The 22,348-nt window shown below is 26.4% G+C and overlaps 2 protein-coding genes across 3 annotated transcripts; one reads left to right on the forward strand and one right to left on the reverse strand.

The window, feature by feature from the left end:
- Window positions 1-2,008: 2,008 nt before the first annotated feature.
- On the forward strand, window positions 2,009-6,267 carry LOC135924214 (uncharacterized). The gene is made up of 7 exons (XM_065459261.1): window positions 2,009-2,065; window positions 2,115-2,177; window positions 3,479-3,549; window positions 3,762-4,210; window positions 4,412-4,711; window positions 5,305-5,478; window positions 5,672-6,267. Exons 1-7 carry the CDS (start codon window positions 2,009-2,011, stop codon window positions 6,265-6,267), a joined length of 1,710 nt encoding a protein of 569 aa, XP_065315333.1.
- A 2,675-nt stretch (window positions 6,268-8,942) lies between these two features.
- LOC135923617 (vesicle transport protein GOT1B-like) lies at window positions 8,943-19,777 on the reverse strand. 2 transcript variants are annotated; one of them, XM_065458462.1, is made up of 5 exons: window positions 19,670-19,777; window positions 19,511-19,602; window positions 11,925-12,103; window positions 9,341-9,422; window positions 8,943-9,303 (listed from the first exon to the last, which is right to left on the reverse strand). In XM_065458462.1, the coding sequence occupies exons 1-5, from the start codon at window positions 19,692-19,694 to the stop codon at window positions 9,292-9,294; spliced, it is 390 nt and encodes a 129-aa protein (XP_065314534.1). In that variant the 5' UTR covers window positions 19,695-19,777; the 3' UTR covers window positions 8,943-9,291. The 2 variants fall into 2 exon arrangements, with proteins under 2 accessions (XP_065314534.1, XP_065314533.1); XM_065458461.1 differs by having other exon boundaries at window positions 8,959-9,281.
- Window positions 19,778-22,348: the final 2,571 nt, after the last annotated feature.

A 22,348-nucleotide genomic window follows, 5' to 3' on the forward strand; every position in this document is an offset into this window, starting at 1 on the left:
TATTAAATTTTAAAAGAGAGTCTAATTTATTCCTATATCTGATGCAAACTTTATTAAATAATTATTTAATAGTAGTTTTTAACATGAGAATAATTACTATATGCGTTACCAAAATGGCGGGTCTATCTGATTTTCTTTTAACGACGCTATAAAATGCATTTTAATGAATGAATCGTCAGTCTAGGTATTATATATGTGATTGGGGTATGGACCTGGTATTATATTTGTAACAGAAACAATTAGTTTCAAAGGCAATTAAATATATGATGAATTTAAAATATATATATTATTAATTGTGTACGACGATTATTTGTTTGTTTAGTAAAATATATATATACTGCGGTACAAAGGGTAAAAGATGTTAAATTTATAATAAAAATTGGTTTCATCACAATGGCGCAGTCGTTTCAAATGGAGAAATATAATATAAAGGAGTGAAATATGGAAGTTTATTTATCAAAAATGGAGTCTATATTATAATTTTCCGATGTCCTCACTACGTCATCGTGACGTCATGTCATCTCTACGTCATGTCACCGCTACGTCATGTCATCGCTACGTCATGTCATCGCTACGTCATGTCATTGCTACGTCATGTCATCGGTATGTACTTATTTTTATTTTTTATTAATTTTATTTTATTTTTTTTATAGAAAATATTTTTATAGAATATTCTCTTAATTATTGGTTATGAAGATGAGTAAAAAGTTATCATAATTATTCGTAAATTCAAGTATATTCTTTCTCAATCTTAATTATTATAAAGTAATATATTTTACCTGTAGACTAATTATTGATTACGAAGATGAGTAAAAAGTTATCATAATTATTCGTAAATTCAAGTATATTCTTTCTCAAAATTATATTGGGTTTTTTAATGTTAAATGTTAGACTTTTGTTATTATTTATATAAAGTAATATATTTTACCTGTAGAATAATTGGTAAATTAGAAATTTCCTCTTCATTAATTATAAATTTAATATCTCTGGGCTTGGTTTCAAAATTATTAGGGAAGGTGGGTTAGAAAAATTTTTTTTAAATATTAAGATCTTGGATGCTTTTTTCTTGAACCTATATTGGTATTTTTTAATGTTAAATGTTAGTCTTGGATGCTTGGATATTTTTTCCATGTTAAATGTTAGTCTTATGTTATTATTTTTATAAAGTAATATATTTTATCTGTAGACTAATTGGTAAATCAGAGATTTCCCCTTCATTAATTATAAATTTAATATCTCTGTGCTTGATTTCAAAATTATTAGGGAAGGTGGGCTTGAGAAAATCTTTTTAAATATTAATATCTTGGATGCTTGGATATTTTATCCAGATATTGTAGGCTTTACCATATATTGGGATTTTTAGTATTAAATGTTCGTCTTGGATGCTTGGATATTTTTTCCAGAAATTGTAGGGTAGAACCTATATTAGGATTTTTTTTATTATTAAATGTTAGTCTTATGTTAATATTTTTATAAAGATATATATTTGAACTCAAAGAATAGTTTTCAGTAACATACAAAATGTATACTGATTATGCTATGCTGACAACATATGTATCCTTACTAAAGATATCATACATTCATTATTTTAACAACATTCTTAAATATGGGAAAAATCTAAATTTAAAAAATACTAAAATTCTCTTTTCCTTTCTTTCCCTTTTAATTACTTTTATTACCTTCCCCTTTCTCATCATTTCCCTTTCCTATCTTCACTTTTTAATTTTCTTTATCTTTACCTTTACCTTCCTTTCCCTTTTAATTTCCCTATTTTCGTTCCCTTTAATTTTCTTTTATTTCCATACCTAGGCTACACACTTTAGGCGAAAGCTGGGCTTATCAAAAAATAATGTCATTCAATTCTTAATTCAAATCATATTCAAGCAAAAGAAATATACTGGGTCATATGACATGAAGCCCAATAAAATCTACGATATGCAAAATAAAGTTATTCATCTATATATACTAAAAATGCTTATACTTTTCATTTTAGAATACTTAGCTTATGATGGATGATATTCCCACTATATCTAGAGAGGTTAACCTAATATTGACTCCTCTTCAGGTTTAATACATTAATATATTTTTTATTTATTCTTTTGTTTTTATTTTAGATAACAAGCAATGTCCCAACCTCACTTAATGATTGTACAGGTGGTATATTGACTCCTCATCAGGTTCAATGCATTTATTTTTTTTATTTATTCTTTTGTTTTTATTTTAGGTAACAAGCCATGTCCTAACCTAAGTTAATGATTGTACAGGTGGTGATTTATGCGTCATTAATAAAAGAAAAAGATGGCAGATCAATCAAAAAAAGAAACGCACTAGGGATAGCGAGGTATTCCGTCATTATTCATTACTTTCACCTACAACCCTAAATGGGATGATATTATACATTAATTTTTTCTTCTGCAGACGACTGCCCAGATTTATTTTGTCTCCTTTTCCATCAAAAATTAAAATTTCATAAAGGATTTACTCTTAATTTTACCAGACACACAGAGTAATAATTAATCCTCATCATTTTTTTAAAAAATTACCTAAATTTATATGGCAAGAAAAACAAATTTCTTAAAAAATATATAAATAAATTGCATATAAGTTTCATTAGTATTGAATGGCATTTTTGTAATTTAAATAGATAGCATTTTTTTGTACTTAACAATAGATATAGATAGCCCTTATCAAGTTTTTTGATAAAAGGAGTTAACCCACTAATTGGTAAATCTGAGATTTCCCCTTCATGTGTTGATAAATTATTTAGAAATTTAACTATCTCCGGGTTTGGAAAAAAGTTTTGAAACTTAATATGGGATGGACTGGGCTTGAAAAATATTCCTCAAGATTAATATTTGCTTGCACCTGACTTGGGAATATCTTATACAAATTATTATGGGCCGGGCTAGGAAAAAATTTTCAAAATTATTATGGGTTGAGCTAGGCTTGAGAAATTTTTTTATAAATTATAAAGTCTTGAACGCCTGGAAATTTTTTCCAAATATTATGAGCTTGGACCTGGCTTGAAATTTTTTAATGTTAAATGTTAGTCTTATGTAACCAGTAATATATTTACAAAGAATTTTGGTATTGGGTACAAGCTCATTTAAATATATTTTGACTCAAATAATAGTTTCCACTCTTAGACCTAATGGGTTGGACTCAATGACATTGCTTGGACTTGACCTAAATGGGGAGGGGGGGGGTTAAAAATAATATAAATTGGATATGATTTTTAAATAAAAGGTAACATCTTTCTTAAAAAACGAATAAAATTTTCATTCTTTGTCATTTTTGACGGGCTATCTACTAGTTCATATTTAAAATCGCAAAAATAGAAGACAAAAAATCATTTTTATTAGCGAATATTTGATTAGAGGTTTATTCTAAATTTAAATTATTTAATTTGTGTTTGCCAAAGACATTAGAGGAAATATCATATGACATAATTAAATTTTTAAAAAATTATTATATGAAGAAGACAAACTTCATGTTAGAAAGATATTATTTCTTTAAAATGGAACAAGAAAAAGATGAAACCATCGTAGAGTATATTAATAAATTAAAGATAAAGGCAAAGACATGTGAATTTAAAGATATGTATAATACAGTATTGCGGGACAAATTAGTGTCAGGAATTAATAATGGAAAAATATTAATGAAATTAATTAACACGCAGGACTTGACATGGGAAAGTGCAATACAAATCGCGACCGCAATGGAGACTACAGAAATGATGTCGTATGAAAAATTATCTGCAGGGAAGGAGATAATAAAATCTCAAAAACAGTAACAAGGGAGCAGTATGAGAAGTACAAACCAGTATCAAAAATTATTTGCTATTGTTGTGGATTAGGAGATCACATAAAACCTAAGTGCCCTAATTTGAATGCCATCTGCCATAATTGTGGGATAAAAGGACATTTACAAAAAGTATGCAGAAGGAATCGTGGGAAGAAAGAATATATTCGAAAGATAGATGTTCCAGAAAATGAGCGAGAAAGTTTTGAGGATTGGGAATTTCCAGAGGAGTCTAGAGAAAAATTTGAGGTGAAATTATTGATAGATAAAATTTATATTAAATTTTTAATTGACACAGGATCGGCAGTCTCCATTTTGAATATAGAAGACGTTTACCGTTTAAAAATACCATTAACAAAAACGGATATTATTTTAAAATCTTATAATAATGTAATGATCAATATTAAAGGTAAGTGTATATTACCCGTTAATTATATGAATAAAGTTATATATCATGAATTTATTATTGTAAACAATGGGATTAACTTGATAGGTAGAAACCTAATAAATAAATTAAAATTAATAAAAATAAATCAATGTAATATAGTTAATGAGGTTTGGGAGGATAATATTGTATATAAATTTTCCTTATTATTCACTAAAAAATTAGGTTTACTAAGAGGTTTTAAGGCCAGTTTAGCGGTAAAATCCAACCCTCAGTTTCAGTGTATGAAAAGTAGACCGATACCATTTGCGTGGAAGGCAAAACTCGAAACGGAATTACAACGACTGAAATCCATGGGAGTTTTAGAAAGACTAAAATACTCGAATATCGCTTCTCCGATTGTACCCGTATTGAAGAAAGATGGATTTTTACGAATTTGCGGTGATTTCAGACAAACGGTTAATGCAAATATTTTGATAGATAAATATCCTTTACCCAGAATTAATGAATTATTAGACACACTAGGTAATGGGTGTAAATATACAGTATTAGATTTTTCCGAAGTATTTTCAAATAGAGCTAGATGAGGAGGCAAAAAAACTATTAGTAATCAACGCCTAGTGGATTGTATCGTTTCACACGACTTCCGTTTGGGGTAGCCTCAGCGCCAGCGATTTTTCAACAATCAATGGATTCATTATTAAATGGATTACCTGGAATAACGGTATATTTGGACGATATAATAATTACGGGGGAATCAATTGAGAGTCATAAAAAAAATTTGATAAATGTATTAAAGACGTTAGAAATAAACGGTATGAAATTAAATCTAAAAAAATGTGATTTTTTTAAAGAAAAGATTGAATTCTTAGGCCATACCATTAGCGAAGAGTGAATTACGACAACAAATAAGAATGTCAATGCAATTTTAGACGCATCATTACCAAAAAACGTCAAAGAATTACAAGCTTTCATCGTTATAATAAATTATCAAAAATTTATAAACAATTTTTCGACTATTTCCGCTCCATTATATAGGCTTTTAAGGAAAGATGTGCCATGGAAATGGACAAATAATGAAACAATTGTGATTAATAAATTTAAAAAATTAATATCAGAAGCACCAATTTTAACACATTATAATCCGGAAAAACCGATAATTCTAGCTGCTGATGCGTCTCAACATGGAATAGGATCAGTTATATCTCATATCATTAACAACGAGGAAAAACCGATTGGATACGCGTCTCGAACATTAAATGCTGCCGAACGAAATTACAGTCAGATAGAGCGTGAGGCTTTAGCAATTATATTTGGATTAATTAAATTTAAACAATATTTAATTGGCAGGCATTTCATTATCATTACTGACCATAAACCCCTAATATCGTTACTTAATCCACATAAAAGAATAACAGATATGTCATCAAGATTAGTAAGATGGTCATTACTTAGCAAATTATGATTATGAATTGGAACTTCGAGGGACGAAAAAGAATAGTAATGCGGATATGCTTTCCCGGTTTCCAATTTACGGTAAACCATCGGCTTGGGAAGAGTTAGATATTAATTTAATAGTATCGGATGCTCCACAATTTATTTCAGCGTTAGATATAAAAGCACACACAAGAAATGACCCGGTATTATCAAAGGTTTCACGTTACCTTACAACTGGATGGCCAAAGATAATAGAGGAAAATCTAAAACCGTTTTTCCAGCGCCGAAATGAACTCACGATGGAGGCAGGGTGTATATTATGGGGATTAAGAACCATAATTCCAAAAAAATTACAAGTAAATATTTTGTCTTTTTTACATATGGGGCATCAGGGTTATACTAAAACAAAATTATTGGCACAAGAGAATGTTTGGTGGCCGAATATTAACGAAGATATCGAATTACACGGTAAGAATTGTGAATTATGTCAAACAAATAATCCTGGCAATAAAACGATCATAGGGAAATGGCCCTCCGCAAATAAACCATGGGGAAGAATTCATTTAGATTTTGCCGAACCAATTAACGGAGATATATATCTAGTAATAATAGTTTTAGTAAATGGCCTGAAATACAAAAAATGACGACGAATAATTTTACTACTGAATTCAATTTATACATTCTAACGCAGAATAAAAAAATGCTTAAAAGATGAAGTTAAGTCTATTATCTGACTCTGTTATTGTGTTGAATATATTGTTTTGGATATCTTTCAATTATTTTGCTATCTTATCAAAAGAATCTTCTTTAATTCGTCATTATTAGTCACAAAAAATATAATTTTTAACACACTAAACTTATATTTATTTAATAAAAATCAGTTGTATCTAGGATTAATAAATTTTTTTTTTAATTTAAGTGAAATTAAAATTTTTTTATTATATTTCCAAATTTGTATAAAAATGAAAAATTAAAATAAAAAGTATAGGAAAAGTTTAGAATTTTTTATACCGATAAAGAAAATGTACTGAGAAAAACTATGATATATTGATATTTCGAAAGTATAGCCGGTACACAAAAAAGGTATTAGAAATAGTATCATCTATTTTAATAACTCACAATAAAATAATAAAAAGTAGAGCCAACTATCTTCAGAAAAAAATGTTTATATTTCGCTGCAATATAGGGCTTTTTAAACCGCATTTTTTGATAGAATCTATTCTAAAATAAATTAGCATCGGATTTGGGTCTTTAAAAAAAGATTTTTGGATCGGATCATCCGTATATTCCCGAATCGGACTTCTGAAATAAAAATGATTAACCGAAATAACTAATTACAAAATTAATACATAACCATTAGGTAGTGCTTAAGTAGTACGTTCTAGTAGTAGTAATACGTTTGGTAGGTAATTTAAAAAGAGAAAAAAGGCTATAAAATAGAAAATAAACTGTAAAAATTGGCATCATGCCTGAATGGAAAACATAAAAGTTCTAAATATCGGGTTTAAAATATTTACTACCTTATTTATTAATTCTTCGATCAGTTTCGCCAAACATATAAATAGTAACCATTTTAAGCTAAATAAAAATCATGATATCGCGACTTGTGTGAAATCAGTAAAATTAACATTAATTCGAACTTTATTAATATATTTTATTGCTTGAACCCGTTTGGTAGAAAGTTTTAAAAAAGGCATTATTGGTAAAATAAGAAAAAAAATATAGAAGCATTGAATGGGTTACGCCAATATTTAATGCTTAATTAATAAATCATCGGTTTTATCCCAAGTTATAAACGCAATTTAAAAACATTAAGGGGTTTTTATCGATTTAAAACTTATGATCTTAAATATCATTTGATATATATAAATAGTCTTATGCCTCATTTATAGTAAACAAAATCCCGCGATGTGTAATTCGTCGTTAAATGACGACATTTGTATAATTTAACATTATGTATTTAGTATAAGCAGAGCAATGATTGCGATGTCATATTTAATATAAGGGGGCATTAGGCTGCATAATATTCCCACGAAATAACAGTTGATTTCTCGCATACGAAAATGAGTTCACATTAGATACAAATTTTTGGCGAAAATTCAAACATAGGTTCTATAGCTAGCCTAGCTTAAATTTATTAACATAACACTTATTATTTAAAAAAAACTAATTTAAAATGATAGATAAATTCATTCTAAACTATGTTTATTAATTATAAGTTATATTAGGCTCTGGTTAAATATTTTATTATAATTTATACTTCATTTCTATCAGGTTATTACCTATTATATTAGATCCTGAACAATGAATGTCTTGGTACATAATGAGTGTTTTAATTATAATTTTTATATTTTAATCTTTTGATGGTAAAATATCATTGTCTCAAAGAAAATAGTAATATTTCTTAAGCTTATAAAAAATTAATAAAGATTGAAATCTACATCAACTTTCATAAAAGGTTTAAAAAAGTAATAGCTCTTACTTTATGTTGATTTAATTATACAATTTAAATAACTGATTACTAAGAAAATTTTAAATGTGGAAAAGTAAATGATCAAGAAAAATTCATCATCAGATATATCTAAAATGTTAGATGAATAAAGGATTAGATTAAAGATCAGTAAAAGGAAAGAAAATAATGTTTGACATTTTTTATTTTGAATTATATTAAAACAATTAAATATTAATAAAATGGTATGTTTATACTTTATAATTTTTTTTTATCTTAAACTTTAGAGAGAAATGAATAAGGAATTTTTTTTATCGCATTTCATTTATTCTGATTTTTAATTATGTAAAGAAGAGCATCTGTAACTATTTCACGTTCTAAATAACTGTAACGTAACCATTAACTTTTTTTGAGGTACAGTGATAATTTAACTGTTATATTTTTTCTTTAAATAACGGTAACCATAAATTTTTAAGTAACATCCTCCACCCTGGTTTATACCATAAAAGAACAAATAAAGTTGTAATATGATGATCTTAGAGGCACATTCATGATAAATTATATTGTTATGTTGAATATAGTCCTGCACAATCCGAAGCCAGTGTTAAAATATTTAAGCCAAACAAAATATTTTCCTCTATTTTTAATAAAATAAAATGATAATTAGGACTTCCTTGGGATTATGTAGCAATAGATTTTTATTTTATTTAACATTATATTTTTTAATTAAAAATTTTGGATCGGGTATTCAAATAATTATGATAAAAGGTCAATTTATTTAAATAATTAATAGACATTTATAAAAATTTTAATAAAATCTATGTATATTATTTATTGTTTCATAACTATAAAATTATTTACATTGTAATTATATTATGTTGAAAAAATATGAAGAAATACGATTAATCTAGTATAAAAAATGTTAATTTTTCAACCCACTGTAGGTTTTAAGTTTGATACCTATATTTTTTGAAAGTGGGTGCACTAGAAAGTAAAATACTATAATTATATTGAAACACATTTAAAACAAATAAAAAAATTTATTTGCCACGAAAAGCTATGGGAAAATAATTGATAAAACCGGTAATAATCTATGTATGTACAATGTCCGAAGATTATTGAATGATTTGATAAGTGTATCTTTATATTAGATGTCATTCTAGATCACACAAAAGATTTAGAAGATCCACCTTCAAGATAACATACAATCTGTTGAAAATTAATTTAAATACTAGAAATAAAAATTATATAAAACTATAAAGGATTACTTTGTTTATCCCGGGTAGGTAAAGAATGGTACCAATGATTGGAACCCTTTTTAGAAAGCTAATAACGACTGGGAAGAATCCCCTAAAAATTAAATGTTATATGTTAAAATTAATAATCACAACTAACATTTTATATTATATGGTGCGTCCAAAGTCAAAATTTCATTTAAAAAAAATTAATTCAATACTGAAATTTACTAAATCGAGTTCGGGCGTCTAATGTATAAATGCGAGAATCATTTGTTTTTTTTTGAAAATTTTTTTGACTTTGGACCTATGAGTAAATATAACAGTAAAAAAAATTATTTTTGTTGTGTAATATTGATATGGAGGGCCCTCAACAAAATATTGCTAATTTATCAATTATTTAAATTCAACTAATTTTTATTTTTTATGTAATTTATAATCAAATCTGTTAATTCACCATAAATATGTGACGAAAAGTGATTGAAATAATCCGTCAAATCTAATCCGATATATGTAATTTCTGATCAAAACAAGTAAGAACCCCCCCCCCCCCCTTCTAAAATTCTTAGTTATGGTTCTGTTGATATGCCTATTTATATTTACAGTAGAGACTTTAAATAAATTTTGAATATCGGTCAATTTTATCGGCCTAATATAGTGCTTACAAATTGAGAGTTTTTACTTTGCATTTTGTTTTCATGAGTGCATTTAAAATGATAGTGTTCATATTGAAAAAATTTGATTCGATATAAAATCTAAATAAAAGCAGAAATAATTGAGTTATTTAATTTACACAATATGGACTGTGTGCGGTGACGTAATAGCCACAGCCGCAGAGATAATTTTGCTAAAGAACATGACACCCTTTAGAGACACATGAAAAAAATTTGCATTCGGTTTCTGCACTCCATCACACCATCGATCATTGGAAGTCTCTTCCCTAGTTGCCCCCCCCCACCGAATCTAATGTAAATAAACTGAGATTTTCTCTATCTCCGTATAGAGAAGCCAATCCGACATATGCCTGTTAATTCAAAAAGTATCATTCCCTGCATTGAAAATGATGTAGCGGCAAATTTTTAAGGCATAACAAATTCAATTAAAATATGGCACGCGCCATAAAATCTGCTGATATTCAACCTCGGACTCTGGGACAAATGTAGCAAACGTCCGGCTTATTTACGAGTGCGTCCATTCACACCCTCTCATACAAATCATGATGCTATAGCCAACACAAAACATATGACAAATCATCTGCGTTACTTTAAAAACATTTATCCATGCTCATCATAGCTACTATATTAATTTCCTCAGGCTTTCACACTCTAGACTTCTTGAAGGAGAAACACATTATATCCAGAACAGAAAATCAATTGTCATCAGTCATTTTCACAAAAAATGAAACTTTAAAAAAAGAAAGATTTTCAACTTTTTTTAATTACATCTAAAAAAACTTTTAATTTTTTATTATAATTTTTCGCTAAAAAAGGCCGTCATATTATTTTTTTTAGGAAATAAAACCCAAGTTCTTTAATCAAAATATAATCTGGTTTTTTATAAGATTTTCGTCTCATGATTCAAGTTATAACTTGATAGATATTAATAAGTCCATTTTGTTTAGACAAATAAGCCTTTTTTATGAATAAAAATTATATGTATATTTTTATATCTGTGTTTCTTTATTTGATCCAATGCAATAGTATTTTCAGATATAACAGGTTGTCACTAAAAATAATTAAATTATATTAAAAACCATTCTTTAGTTGAGCTATCATTTAATTTAAATTATACATTATTTTATTATATATTTTTCAAATTTAATTATATATTAATTTTAGCCGTTTTTAGATCAAATCAAATGATTAATAGATCAATTTTTAATTGATTTAAAACAATAAAATACTATTTTATTAGATATACACTACAATTTTTTTTATATAAATTCAGCTTCTGGTCGGGCGTGAAAAATTAAGCCCGATGCAGATCACTAATTTGCATCGCAATCAAAAGATTGTAGAATATATTTTTGAATTGGATGTCATCTTTTTCTTTGCATACAAACTAAGGTCTCATTAATAAGCGCAATGATGTTGAATTGATTCTGTAATACAAATCACAATGGAGAGCAATGCCATGCTCACATTAAAGAGGAATCGTATAATAATTTTATGAACAAATCAGTTTTTTCTTTATTGCAAAAAGGATTACAGTTTTCCATTATATAGTTTGACGTAGGTAAATACTGGCTTAGTCCGAGGTGTTAATATCTGGGCAATGATAATGCCCGTGCTTGGACAGCATATATCTATAGTAACCTACTAAACAGTATTCAAATTTTATCAAAATAAAGGTAAATACCCTTTAAATATAAATTAACCCTTAACTATATAGATATGGTGTCCTAACCTTTAAAGTTACAAATTTGATTTCAACAGTTTAATTCAGCCATTCTTTTTAATCGGCCTTAAAAATTTCTGTATTTTGCTGCAGCCCCATGGGCTTGCTCACTTATCTTAAAGTCAGACTGCCCCTCAAACAGCAAAATATATTAGCCTTAAAAAAATAACTCTTCTATATAAAAGGCATATAATTATTTAATAAATATTAAAATTCTAACCCAAAGAGAAGAACAAATCCATATGCCTCAATAATGATTCCCAAAAGAGGCCATCCTACTAAAACTAAGGCAACGCCAGTGGCGAATCCGAGGCTGCCCTTCCATTTATGTTTTTGGAAGAAAAATTTGATTGTTCGTTCAACACCTATAACACAGACAAGTCCCACCACAAATAAGAGCTGTTAAGTTATTATAACAAATATAATTTCGTTTTTTAGAGTGATTAATACGTTTACAGTTTTATTATATATATTAATTATGCTTATTTAATACCCATATTAAATATTTACGTTATGAAATGTTAAATAAACACCCTTAACATTCCAAGACCTACAAATTAAGTGAAAATTAACATTTAGAGTTGGGTAGGTCCTTAAAAAAAATCTAGACTAAAAAAATTTATCAGTATATAGATACAGGTACCTTATTAAAAATATCAAAAAGATACAAGATAATTTTTCTAAAAAGTTTATCTATTCTTTCTCCATGATAAGCTATAAAGTCGATGAGGAAGGTCAAGATAAGCTTTCCAACCCTGTTCAGATATGATCGCCCCCCCAACTGCTATTAAAGAATTTTTTGACCCAACAATATGAATGGAAATGTATAAATAAACCAATTATATAGAGAAATATCATATATATGTTGATTGTTTCAATGAACTAAAACATCATTCTAAATATATGGCATGTAATTTACTACTTGAGAGGCTATCTCAAATTTTTTCGAGTCATTTAGATTTTTTTTAAAATTATTTATTAAAACACTAATACATAATATTTATAATATATATAATAAAATATTTTAATAATATTTTAAAATATCATTTATTAGGCTGCACCGATTCACAATTTTTTCACCGATCCGATATTTATTTCAAAGGGCACCGATACTGATCCGATGTCAATATTTACATTGATTTTTTTATATAATATAATATAATGGAATAAAAATCGGTGTATAAATTTTTTTAAAAGGCGAGTTATCAGAATATTCACTTATCCCGGCTCTTAAAAAATCATAAAAAAGTCTCAAGGCTTTAAAATTCTAAAAATATGTCTTTAAATTTGTAAAAAAGTTTTTATTTATAAGAGGTATAGTAAATATGTCCTATCCTATTAAGTTAAGCCCTTAAAGAATGTTGTTTTTTAATGATGATCTAAATTTTTACTAATACTATAAAATTATATTCTAGCTCACCAGTGTTGTTAAAGTTGCGTGCTATTTTTTTTAAGTAGCGATAACTTTTGCGGCTTTTTAAAAAAATATCGATAGCTCGCTACTAATTTTATATAATAAATACACATAAAAATTATTAAAATATATTTAAAATTAATCAGGGTTGACATGTCGGTCAACTGACCAGTCAAATACGATCAAATGCTTTAAAATATTATTGGCGAATAAATATTTTGATATAATTAACTAGTAGGCATTAAAAGCATGTTTATTAATCTTATTAGGTTACAATTTATTTAAAAATATTTTATCATGAAGGAATCGTTTTAATTATAATTTTATATTAAAATGTAAAATTTCATGTTAAAATATAATAATTTAGCTAGGTCATATTTTTACGTACGTGATTTTTAGCGCTTTTGCCCTCTGACGTTGAAGGTTCAACAGAGCTAATCTAGGTATTCCTTATTTCCATCTATTTGGAACTAAATTAATTTGGGTGAAAAAGTAAAATATGAGGAGCCCTCTACACGTTTGTTGGCAAGCCGCAATTTCGAAAAATATTGCTCAAACGTCTCTATGCTTAATAAAAAAGAACGGGGCAATAAAAGAGTACCCAAAAGCCATAGTATAATTTAATTATTTTAAGGGTATGGGGGGAGGGATAAAGTGGATAAATAAAGAATGTTAATTTCTTAATAAATTTAATTTAAATTTTATATTATATTTAGCCGAGTATCCATGATATTAATTCTCATTTATTTTATTTCCACTTGCTGCATTTGAATTTATATATTAATTTTCTTTTTAGTTGTTCTGGTCAGATTTACAAAATAATTTATTAAATTCTGGTAAAAAAAATTATACATTATATTTTATAACATTAAAATTATTGAAATAATTGGTCGATAATTATAAAATAATTAAGATTGATTAACTTTACATCAAAATCTTTTATAATTATATTAGTAATTATGGTCAAACCAAAGCATCAAGTTTGTAAACATTTTCAAGAAGTAAGCGATGGTAAATCAGTTAAAGCGGTATGCAGGTTTTGCAAGATGTCCTATATTACCCACAATGATAGAATGGTCAAGCATTTATTAAGCAGCTATACTATGTGCCCTGTCATAATTAAGGAAAAATTTTATTCAAATTCCAAAATAAAAACCTCTTCAAAAAATCACACAAATGTAATTTGTAATACTTCTAGCTCTAATGAAGAATTCGGTGAAATTAGTGAGAATGATTATCAAATTGACAATATTTTGTTTTGTGACTCGGTAAAATTTGATTCCATTATCTCTGATCAATCTACAAGCAAGGCGATTAAATGTAAATTTATCTTGTATAACCGGTTTCATATACAGAATTAATCCTAAAGAAAAAAAATGAGCTCGATCAATTGTTTGCAAAGGCTGTAAGCAATTTACCTTTTCACATCACTGAAAATCCCTACATCCAAGAATTTTTTTAAAATAAATACGTCCTATTTATACTTTACCCAGGCGAAGGCAGCTGGCTGGATATCTTTTAGACAAAGCTTCAGGAGAAATGGAGGCGAGAATTGCAGATATAATAGAGACGCCTGTTCCAGTATTCTTCAAATTTTTAAATACTGAGGAAAATCGCCATACGGCAAATTATATTGCCCAGGAATTTAAAAATGTAATTCTTATATTGAATCTGGCAAAAGTATATTTTTTAGTTACCGATAATGCCGCTAACATAAAAGCACCCTGGAGATTTCTAAAATCAGAATCTATTTATAATCATAAACAATGTTATGGTTGTGCAGCACATACATTGCAGTTATTCTTACACGATTTTAAAAGATAAACGCCTTCAATTACCATATATCAATAATTAAAAAAATTGTTCAAGAATAAACACATGCCAGCTGCAGTATTTTCAACAACATGGTATTCCATCTGCATTAAGTACAATTAGCCAAACAAGATGAGCATTGTCAATAAAATGTATGGAACAAATACAAATATGTAAGACTCTAAAAGCATCAGTTGTTGAAGAAGCTGTATGTGATATTTGTCCCATAGAAATTACCGATAATATATTAAATGAAGTAATAATTTAAACGAAAAATTAAAATTTTTTAGCTCTACTCCAACCTTTGGCTACCTCATTGTTAAAAGTGCAAGGGAATAAATGTACTCCCATGTAAAAAAACGAGATGCTTAGTTTGGAAAAACACATAATACAATCATGCCATGATTCTATATTTTCTCCATCTGAGGTAAAAAAAATTAAAGTCATGTTTGAAGAAAAAATGATTTAAATACATGTGCTCACAATGCTGCTTATTTATTGGTCCCCCAATATCAAGGGGAGCATCTTACTAGTACTGAATTTGATGAAGTATGTGATATAATACAAGAATTTACCAATTAGATATTTTACAAGGTGGCGATGATCAAAATATTTCAATTGATATAATAAATTTCAGAAGTAAAAGCGGCAGACTTAATAGCCAAAATATGTGGAAAGTAATAGCTTCCATAAAAAAGAATTAGATTTTATCTTCAAGTTGGTGGAATGCGCTTTGCCCACCTTGCCCATTAAGAGAAGTGGCTAATATTTTACTAACATTTCCTAGTTCGACTTCTTCTTTAGAAAGAAATTGGTCGGTTTGGCGCAATATTCATATGAAAAACAAAAATCGATTGAAGACTTTTACAGCAAGAAAATTGGTAAGAGTAGATCATAATTTAAGATTGATTAAAAGAAAATAAAAATAATGAATATTAGGGCTGTGCCGATCGACTTTTTCACCGATCCAATCCGATATTTTCAGATATTAGTTTAAACCCGATCCGATACCGATATTTATATTAAATTTTCACCACCCCCCTTTGAACCAAATGTAATTAGGAAATCAATATTTTTTATGCAAAAAATCGAATTATGCATTTAATTTAATTTTTTTATTTCTACAATAATTTTAAAAAATTATATTATAATAAATAAAATAAATATATTTAATAATTTATCCATTTTATGTTGGTATGAATTATAAAATTGTAATATTAAATATATAAAATTATAATATATTAGATCTTTTTTAATAAATATGAGAGCCTCTAGATTTTCTGACAATAAGTTTCTAGGTTGTGGACTTTTTCCATAATTCAGACACCATATTTAATTTTATTTATAAAATTGGCGTTATTATTTAAAAAAAATAAAACTTTGGGTGTTCCTTTCTATTTTTATAAAAAAAACTAAAATACTATAAATCTATTTTAAAAAATAAATAAAATTATTTAGAAAATATTATTAATGTAAAATAAATATACATAACAGAAAATTTAAAAAAAAAGTAAAGTAAAAAGATCGAATCGGTCTTTACAGGTATCGGCTCGATCCGATATTTTTGGAAAACGCTAAATATCAGTGCTGATCCGATTCGATATTTAATATCGGCACATCCCTATTGAATAAAAATCGGAACAAGACTCTGCCACGGAGGGCGAAACATTAACTATTGGATGAATTAAAAAAAATATTATGAAATTTAATATTTCATAGATTCATTATATTATATATATCCAAAATAAAGTTAATATTGGCGTAAAAATACATTTATTTAAATTTGATCATATATGACCGGTCAAATGCACAACCCTGTAATTAATTCTAAAATCTTATTTTATTTAATTTTGAAATTGTAAATTTATATTTAAAAATATGCAGTATAAATCTAGTTTTAAATAATTAAAATTGTCGACCATAGAGATTGATATTGAAGATAATTTTGGTAATGATCATATCGATGATAGAGTTCCCTGGAAAATGATTATAATATGGAATTTCCTTTTCCTGAATTCGTAAAATATTTTAATTTCGATAAAAAAAATTAACATAGGGTATTCATCGCAAGATGAGACGGAGGGTATTATCATCATATAAGACTAGTAGTTCTATGAAAAATTAAAAGCGATATATCAAACAAATTTAATATCAATGTGTAGTCCAATTCTTAATCCTTAAAATAAAATTTGCATCAAAGCTGTATCTATAATAGTTTTTGAGTTAGATGAGTTTATGTGAAAGTTTATTTTCTGGCCCAGTCCAAATATGATGTTTCAACTGGCCATATGATATTATTCAAGAATTATATTATAAATTAAAATAATAAATAATATTAGCATTTCATTTTATCATTACTCATATTTAATAAATTATTATCTGGATGTTAAGCATGCATAATTAACCACTTATCTATTTATAAATTTTATCAAAACATATTAAAAAAAACTTATTTCAATCTTTTCACATTTTAACCAATTTTGAGAGAAATTGGTTCAATAAATAAAAATTTAGAGTGGTGGCCTGGCCATTTAGCAAACATGACCATCTGCTCATCCTATATATAATTTAACTATTACTATTCTAATTTTAGACTGACCCTTGCCAGATCACAAATGCCATCTACTATAGATAATTTTTTTGAAATAATAATAATGCTATTGAATACTTTTATTTTAAATCTAAAAATACCCATATATTTTTGATGATTTTTCTTATATAAAAAGCATGTATATTAAATTTAATACTGCATTGCCCAAGTGCTAGTGCTGAACGATTATTAAGTGATAGTTTATACTTTCTGATCGTCGCTCTGAACTTGGGATGACAGTATGAAATATTATTATTATTGAGATGCAATAAAAAAAATTAAATATATTTAAAATTTTAGTGATATTATATATTTGTGGAAATATTCAAAACATTTTTAATTAAATTCTTATTTCTAGATATGCTTTCTATCATAATTAATATATTGTGGCTGTTGGGACATTTAATTTTAAGGTTTACATATGCGTAGAATTATTATTATCATTAGAATTGCCAAAGGGTTGGATCAGTGATCTATTGTACACCATTTCCTTTGATCTGCCTTGAATTCAAATTTAGCCTATGCAGTTTTATATCTTAGATAAGTAATAATTTCTCTAATTCTTTTAATGAGATTTCCAACAAAGGGCACCTTTTTAATACCATGTTTTATTATCTCTTTTTGTTTTTATAAGAAAAACAAAAAAATTCCCGCAGTAATTTTTTTTATATTAATTACTGTTATAATAATATCATTAATAAATTTATTAAATGTAATTACATCCATATGTAAAAATGTGATAAGTTTTGGATTTTGATTGATTGAATTCTAAAATGATGTCAAAATAATTATTATTTTAAAATAGGTAGAAAATAAGAATTCATCAAGATCCTGATTGACATTAAAAAATTACAACAGTGATGTTGACCAATTATTAGAATAAAAATGTTTAAAATATGAAAAAATTAAATGTAGCACACCAATGTGTTTTTCATAAATGGTGGCATTTTTGGCATAATCAACAAAGTCAGTGGTCGACCATTCAGGTCTAAATATAATAGAGGAATTAAGCATTTTAAAAGATGATGTAATCAAAATATTTAAGTGATATAAATTTCAGAAATAAAAGCTAGCCAAAATATGTGAAAAGCAGTAACTCATAAAAGATATTCAGATTTTGAGCTTAAATTGTTGGAATAAGCTTTGCCCACTTTGAACACCCCAATTCTTCCTTTTACCTTAGAAAGTTTTCTAATCTGAGTTATACTTCTTTTTGAAAAAAATTTGTCTATTTGGGGTAAAATTCATATGAAGAAAAGAAATTGATTGAAGATCTTGACAAGCAGATTGGTAAGAATAATATATCATAACTTTAGAATGATTAAAAATATTTAAAAAAATGTTAATATTGAATATAAAGAAGAACAAGACTTTGCCATGGAGAGTGAATTATTATAAAATTTAAAAAATATAATTTAATATTACATAGATTCATATTCTATTAGATATAAAATAAAGTTAGTATAGTCAAAAAACATTTGAATATGACCATATTGATGGTCAATTGATCGAATCCTATTTGACTTATACACAACCTTGGTTTATCACCTTTTAATAAATATGAGAACAGGTTTTCTATGAGAAGTTATTCATATAATAAGTTGCTTGTATAGGTTTTCTAGGTAAAATTTATAAAATAAAAAAATCAATCTTTCCATATTGAAAAAATGCCAGGTATTTTTAAGATTAATGCTATCTAGAGAAGCAAAATGGTAATAGCTTTAAAAAAATAATTAAAAATGTCTAGATTTTTAATGTATGATGAAAAATTAAAGTTGTTATAAAGATTTTATTCATGACAATAAATATTGTTATTAAATGTAAAATTATTTATTTAACAAAATAGTTTAAAAATATGCACTAGAAATGTGATAACCTTAATGGTCTTATGTAAAATCAGGATAAGTGAAGATGCTATATATATAATCAAAGCATGATAGTTGTCATTTTAAAATAAAAATATTTTGAATATAAATTATAGAAATCTCACATTTCCAATTGCTAATAAGGCTTTATCAAAGAAAAATGTGACACCCAATAATATGAAAAATATCCCAAATCCAACAAGCCCAACACCAATTTCTAAAAAGAATGTATATTAAAATATATTAAATAATGTGAGTAATTCTTTTATTTTTAAATTCTATACTTTGGAAATCAGAAATTTGGATCATACAAGATGGTAACTGATAATTAACTCAAACTTCATGTTAATATTTTAAAAAATGATCACAACGTTGTCTATGGTAACTTGGCATCAAAACGAAAATAAAAATATGAACATTATAAATATCTATAATATGATGAAATCAAAATATTAATATTATAAATATTTAAAATCATAAATAATATTTGTATATTATATTATTGATATTTTAAATAATCACTTCTTAGAAGCATATTATTATTTTTCACTTCAAATATAAGAATTTGAAAAAATAAGTTATCACAAATATAAGTGAATTTATGGCTAATGACATATACCACCTAATATTCTCATCAAACAGATTATGATTCTATTATAATATATTAATCAAAAAAATATAAATAAAAGAATTACTAAAAATCTTTCTCAAATGGTTTATTAAATAATATATAAAATTAATCTGCGTTTTTAATAACCTCTCATCTAATTGTTATATAATCTGTCTTACATTTTATCCATTTTAGCATGCCCCTACTTGTTTTTAAAATATTAGCATACCTCAAGGCTTTTGGGATTACACTTTACGAAAAATTCATGATCTTGAAAACTAAACTATTTCTTCTTTCATATTATTTTTTTGTCGTTCGCATAAAACAAATGATCTCTTATTCAAAAAATATTTTAATTATTTTATTAAATGTATGCAGTCAAAATAGGATAATTGCGAAGCGTTGGGACTGAAAAATTTTAGCACTTATCCGATTTTTCGTTATTGAAAGACTAAATTTTAATTATTTATTATATAAACCAATTTTGTGCTGTTAAAATTAATATATTACAAAGTATATTAAATTGGTTGTATAATTATACGATGTATTATTATTAAGACTAGTGAGGTGTGATAGTGGAATTAAATGCTTATATTTGTTAAAAATTAGGCAGAGGTGGCATAGGGATTGTGGTAGTGGTGATATAAATATCATTTGGAGGCAACTGGGTGAATATAAAATAAACATATAGATATAAAACATTAGATAAAAAACAAAATAAACCTCCAGAGAAGTTCACAGTTCCTTATTATCTTGGCCACCAGTAACTCTAGAACGGGTAAGGAGTTTGTTGAATCGGCATTTTTTTCTTTGCTTATCTTTAATAATAGATTCATCATGTTTTGTAACAATGTGAGGGATTAAGATGGGGTTAGCCTAGACAAATAAAGAAATCAGCCACAAATATAAATAAACTATTGTTGAAATTAAACAAACATTAATATACTGTAAACCTGTAGAGGAGTCAATATTAGAAGTATATTTCTAATAGTTGGGATAATCAAAAAAATTTTTTTGGGGATTTATCAAGCCTATCATGTTCTTCTAAAGGTTTATTTTGCATTTGTTTATTATTAAATGATTATAGAATAATAATTATTAAAATATTTTTTAAAAGGACTAAGAATATTATTTTTGCAATTTGTGAATCTATGCAATTAGCATATAATAATTTTAAAAATTATACCTCATTCAAACTCTGTTATATTAGTTACAAAATTAATAGGTTATTTATAAAGCATTAGATAAAGTTTTCCCTAAAGAATCTTCCATAAAACCATTCTTATCCTATAAAAATAGCAGTTTGGTAAATTTTCTAAATCCCTAACAGATATGGATCTTACTTGGGAATTTATTAATGGGCTGCTACTAATAGATGTCTGTTCAAAAGATTATGAAGTTAATTTATGACCATCTAACGAATTAATGTTGATGGTAAAGGTAATTTGATTTACTAAAATTATTTCTTAAATTATCCTATATTTCTTTAATTATTAATCTTTATGTAAATTATTAGTGACACTTAAATCTACTATCATTATAATAATTAATATTATAATATACTTATATAATAAATTTTTTTTAAAATAAATAAATATATTAACTTAATATTTACAAAAATTAAATTTTTTATTAAATTAAATAATTATTAAATTATAAATTTTTTAAAAGAAGGGCCTTTTTTTTCTCATATTCTACTTCTTTCTTTGTTATACACATTACTAAACATATATATGGCTTCGATGTAGTTCCACCCAGCGTTTACATGAACGGGTTGGAAGAGAGGTAGGAACAGTTTGCATCATATTTTTTGAGGGGGGTAGGCGGCTTTAATGGGGATAGGATAAATTTTTTGAGGTTATCTATTAAATTTTAGGATCAAATAGGACAAAATTTATTGCTGTAAAAATTAATACTTATTATAGACCTATTATAATACAATTCATCAACCAAATCGATATAGTGCAAACAATCATTGACATTATTTTCCAAATAAAACTTTCTGCTATTCTTTCAAATATATTTTAAAAGGTTGCTATAATAATGAATTTATTGTAAATGATAGGGGTTTTAATTGAATTTATTATCTAAAAAATAACTTTATATTCACAAATGTAGATAGTTGGTAGTAGAGATAAAATAATTTAAGTTATTCTTTTTAAATTTTCTGAAAGAGTATTATAATTAATATGTGAAATTAAAAATAGGGAAACATCGCCGTCGAAGGCGGCGAATATTTTTTATGGGGGTAGGCATAGGTTTTTGAAGGGGATTTGCATCCAGTGAAAATCTTGTAATGTAGACGCTGGTTCCACCCTCTTATAACCTCATATCTGGGTTAGAAGGTTTGTTG

This window comes from Gordionus sp. m RMFG-2023, chromosome 2 (assembly GCF_954871325.1).
Source record: "Gordionus sp. m RMFG-2023 chromosome 2, tfGorSpeb1-WG-v2, whole genome shotgun sequence".
Lineage (NCBI taxonomy): Eukaryota > Metazoa > Nematomorpha > Gordioida > Chordodea > Parachordodidae > Gordionus > Gordionus sp. m RMFG-2023.